Consider the following 4,438-nt stretch of genomic DNA (forward strand, 5'->3'; position numbering starts at 1 on the left):
GAATAGTCCAATGTAGTGGGGACTGGGGGGAGTTTCTCATCATGAATTAAACAATCGGATAGCACTTTAGTGTATCAATGTTTAGAGACATAATTACTTGGTGAAAAGTAAGACAACAAATCACAACCATAAGTTTATGAGGCGTTTTACGGGGCACCTGGTAACTTGGGGACTAAGGCAATTGCCTACCCTTGCCTAATGGTAAGTCTGCCTCTGCATTTATTACAACTTCCAGAAGAAATCAGTTTGTAAAGACACCAAATATGTCAAGATGAAGTTTGATTACATTTGGAAAGAATTGCTGCACATTTAACATATGATAATAAATTGAATAAAGTGTAAATCAGTCACCACAGGAAACAGATTCTGTAGAAAATCAGATGTAAAATATATGAATATGTACATTTGTTCCCTTTATTGAAAATGAATCAATACCTGAAATGAGATCAGTGATTAGTTTACTCTGACAGGAGAGATGATCAGAGGGGCAGAGTTTTTACCATCAGCATTAGTACAGTAACCAAAGTATGGGAAGAGTTTCTCAGTGAAGGAGCAGCCAGTAAAGGAGTAGATAAGAGCTGCAGCATCTACGTCATAAAAGGAGACCAGACCCTCCTCATAGTCCACAAACACCCCCACCTTCTGAGGAGGAGACTTCAGAGAGAGAAGGACTGGAGGGTCAGCAAAAGCTTTGTACTCATTTCTATTTCTCAACCATATCGTCCAGTAACCATTCTGAGGACTCAGTGCAATATTTCCCTTCCTGTTGATCGACTCTCTGGCCACTCCTAAATCCCATTCAGTCTTTCTTTTAACTTGAACCTCAAAGTAAAATCTGCCTGAAGAGAAACTCTGCTTTCCTAAAACACAAACACAAACATCAAATCTCTCTGGGTTGTCTGGGAGATTCTTCCTCACATCACCAGCATTCACTTGTTTCCCATCATCAGACAGGATGAGTTCAGGATGTGCTGTATCAGGATCAAGAGTCACATCCACTGCATACTGCTGGACCCTCTTCAGCTCAGACTCAGCGAGCAGCTTCTTCATCTCTTTACTGAGTGTCTCCTCCAGCTGAACCACAGCTTTCACCACAGTCCCCTCATATGATGATGGACGGACGCTGACCTCTGTCCAGTCCTTGGTGGGTGGGGGTTGTTGGATGTTTAGAGACTGGACCCTCTGGAGAAGATGGAGGTGGTCTTCAGAGCGTAACATCTGCTCCACCTCAGTGCTTCTCTTCTTCAGCTCAGAGATTTCCTGTTCCAGCTCTGTGATGAAAGCTTCGGCCTGTTTTTCTGTTGTTTTCTGCTTCTCTTTGATGGTGTTGATGAGCTCATTCAGGCCTCTCTCAACAGACTCCATCATAGAAGTGAAGACCTGAACACCTTCTGCTATCTCTCTATCTGCATCTTCATCACTGAGGACGACTGAGCGTTTGATCTCCTGAATCTTCAGTCGTCTCTTCTGGATCATCTGCTGAATTTCAGCCCCGGTCTTCCCCAGCTCTACCTTCTTTCCTTCATATTCTTCTTTCAGAGGAACAATATCATGCCTACTGTGATCTGAATAAGGACAGAGCATGCAGATACATGTCTGGTCGGTCTTACAGAACAGCTCCAGAAGTTTATCGTGCTCCGTACACATCCTGCCTTCCAGGTTCTCCACAGGGTCGATCAGCTGATGTCTTTTCAGACCTGACGTGGTCAGATGAGGCTCCAGGTGAGTCTCACAGTAGGAGACCAGACACACCAGGCAGGACTTCAGGGCCTTCAGTTTGGTTCCAGTGCAGAGGTCACAGGGAACTTCTCCTGGTTTGGACACTTGTTGCTCTAAGCTGTTGCTGCTGGCTTTCTGTTGAGCTGACTGTTCTTCTTCAGGCACATTGTTGGCAGCAGCAAGAACTACACACAGTGTGAGAGAAAAAAATACTTGTAATTTAAAAGACAATTCCTATTAGTTTAAAAAGAAATGTGTGCATTTGTAGACGTTATGGAGCCGTGTGTATATATGACAGAATAATGGCATTAGAACGGGACAACGGACGCTAAATGGAGAGGTTTGAGTGTCCCTATGAACCTGAGGTCTGTATTATCTGGAGCTTTGTGCTCCTGGAAGGGTCTTCCATGGCAAAGTGGTCTCAAGTGAGGGGTCAGACAAAGAATGGTTCAAAAACCATATGAGTTATCGAGAGAGAGATGCAGTAACCCTGCCTTGAGGAAGCCAGGGGCCCTTGTCATGCAGCCAACTGCACAAGTTGTAGGGAGAGTTCTTGCCTGACCAGGCCCCTCTCTTTACCCTGTCTCTCTTGGTTATGCTTTGATAAAGCTTATAGTTAGGGCATAGAATTGAATATTGTTAGGGAGTGAGGAGTCGCAGCGTCCGCCTAACCCGGCCCACCTGCTTCTCGTCATAGTGGTCAGATTTATCTATCATATAATCAAGCATATAATAAACTAGAGGGAGACTTGGCATACAGCCCGATCTGGTTGGGGAGAGTTCTAGCCTGACCAGGCTCCTCTCTTTACCTTGTCTCTCTTGGTTTTACTGTAATAGTTTTAGACAGCTGGGGACTGAGTTCCTCTCTCCTCTATCTTCCTATCTTTCCATTTATGTGCATCCATGTCCCAGAAATGCTTGTTACTAACCTAGTTACTAACCTAGTTACTAACCTTGTTACTAACCTTGTTACTAACCTAGTTACTAACCTAGTTACTAACCTTGTTACTAACCTAGTTGCTAACCTAGTTATGAACCTAGCTCTGAGGAGTCATTCCCCGGAGTCCTTGTGTTCTTTTTTCCCCAGCATGTTCCCTCGGATCAGGGAGGCTCCAAAATCATGGTAGCAGCTGTCGCCATGGTCCGCCATGGCAGGGCACTCTGCGGTGCCCAGCTACATCCTGCTACGTCCTGCTACGTCCTGCTACATCCTGCTGTGCCTTGTAATGCCGCACAGTGACCACTGGTCACACGGACGTGGCCCCCCCACGATGCTGCCCACAACCCTGTGGAAGGCTGCCGACCCGGCCAGCCGCGCAAATCCTGCTCCAATATGAGGAAAGTCCTCCTCTGTCGGAAGACGAACGACCTGGGGGAGGAGAGAGAGGACCTTCCTGCTGGTCTTGTGGACAGCGCGATGTACAGTGGTCCGTGGCATGGCAAAGGCCCTGGATACCACGCGGTAGGATGTACCACTGGCCAGCCAAAAGAGGAAGACCAGGGCCTCAATGACGGGTCCCCAGCCATGGTCAGACCCCGTGCCGAGGATGGCCATAAGGGCGTGGAAGGATCCCAGAGAGAGTCTGAAGTCCACCCTCATGTTGCTCTCCCCGTCAAAATACAGCGCCAGCAATGGCACCGTATGGTTGACCTGGCAGTACTGCCGGGGGTCTGGGGCCTGGAGAAGTAACGCAGGACCGTCTTTTAAAATAAAACTGGACTGAATGTGTTTAATGTTGTCTGTTTTTACTCTTGTATTGTCACTGTAATTAATAGATTCATAATTAAGTAATTTATCAAGTCACTAGTTCCAGCTTCTAAAATGTGAAATCCACACAGGGGAAATATCTGAACTACAGCAGCTTAAAGCAAATACATCAGTATAACAAGTTATTATTATAATAATGATGGTAATAAAACATTTATTCTTTAAGTTAACACGTCAGTTGGACATAATTTTAAGTACTCCACTTTTGCTGAAATAACTCATAATGGCTAGTTTTTGGTGTTTTTTAAAAATTATTTAGGAGCAAAAGTATGAATATCAACATACCGGTATATTTTCCGTTAAAAGCAGGCGGATGATACGACGGCGGCGTCGCAATCCTCTCATTCTCGCAAAAAAAAGAGGGCAGATACAGGCAACAATAAACACAATCACATTCATCTTGATGAACAAAGCAGAAGTGTATTTTTCGCGGGCGACAGTAGGTGGCGGGAATGCTCTCTGTTTGGGTACAATTCACAATTTCACAGAAGAAGAAGGAGGAGGAATGAGCTGTTGTGATCGTCATTTCCGGTAAGTACATCAAGAAGTGCGCGACACTCTCAGTAAAATTTTACGCACTATGCAAGTAAGTACGTAGTGTACGAAGTGCACTTCCGTAAGGGAAGTGCGCGATTTGGAACACACTATATGTCAGAACTCTTACCTCTTTTATTGGTTTATTCATTCTTTTCACTCAATTTAATTGTATTATATAATTGTATTTTGTACTTACTACAGTACACTTGACAATGAAGGTAGGTACTTATTTGCTACAGGTTACTCAGGTTCTCTTCTTTTAAGACGGAAGAAGGAATGTTTGGAGACAGGAGGCGAGGACATGATCATCGGGTAGAAGGGAAACTGCCAGAGCATCTCCTAATGTGTCTTCCTAAAGTATGTGTTGTTTATATGTATGCTTGTCATTTTGTGTGAGAAAAAAATAAATAAAAA

At 44.6% G+C, this 4,438-nt stretch overlaps 1 protein-coding gene across 2 annotated transcripts; it reads right to left on the reverse strand.

Annotated features, from left to right (window-relative positions):
* Positions 1–220: 220 nt before the first annotated feature.
* Positions 221–1,852, reverse strand: LOC116678738 (E3 ubiquitin-protein ligase TRIM21-like). Of its 2 annotated transcripts, XM_032508483.1 has the most exons (2): positions 1,771–1,828; positions 224–1,512 (listed from the first exon to the last, which is right to left on the reverse strand). In XM_032508483.1, exon 2 carries the CDS (start codon positions 1,474–1,476, stop codon positions 454–456), a length of 1,023 nt encoding a protein of 340 aa, XP_032364374.1. In that variant the 5' UTR covers positions 1,477–1,512; positions 1,771–1,828; the 3' UTR covers positions 224–453. The 2 variants fall into 2 exon arrangements, with proteins under 2 accessions (XP_032364375.1, XP_032364374.1); XM_032508484.1 differs by having other exon boundaries at positions 221–1,852.
* Positions 1,853–4,438: the final 2,586 nt, after the last annotated feature.

Source organism: Etheostoma spectabile, unplaced genomic scaffold, assembly GCF_008692095.1.
Source record: "Etheostoma spectabile isolate EspeVRDwgs_2016 unplaced genomic scaffold, UIUC_Espe_1.0 scaffold00007968, whole genome shotgun sequence".
Classification (NCBI taxonomy): domain Eukaryota; kingdom Metazoa; phylum Chordata; class Actinopteri; order Perciformes; family Percidae; genus Etheostoma; species Etheostoma spectabile.

Coding starts and splice junctions, on each gene's coding strand:
- LOC116678738 (XM_032508484.1), bottom strand. CDS start 1,647: ATGTGTACGGAGCACGATAAACTTCTGGAGCTGTTCTGTAAGACCGAC.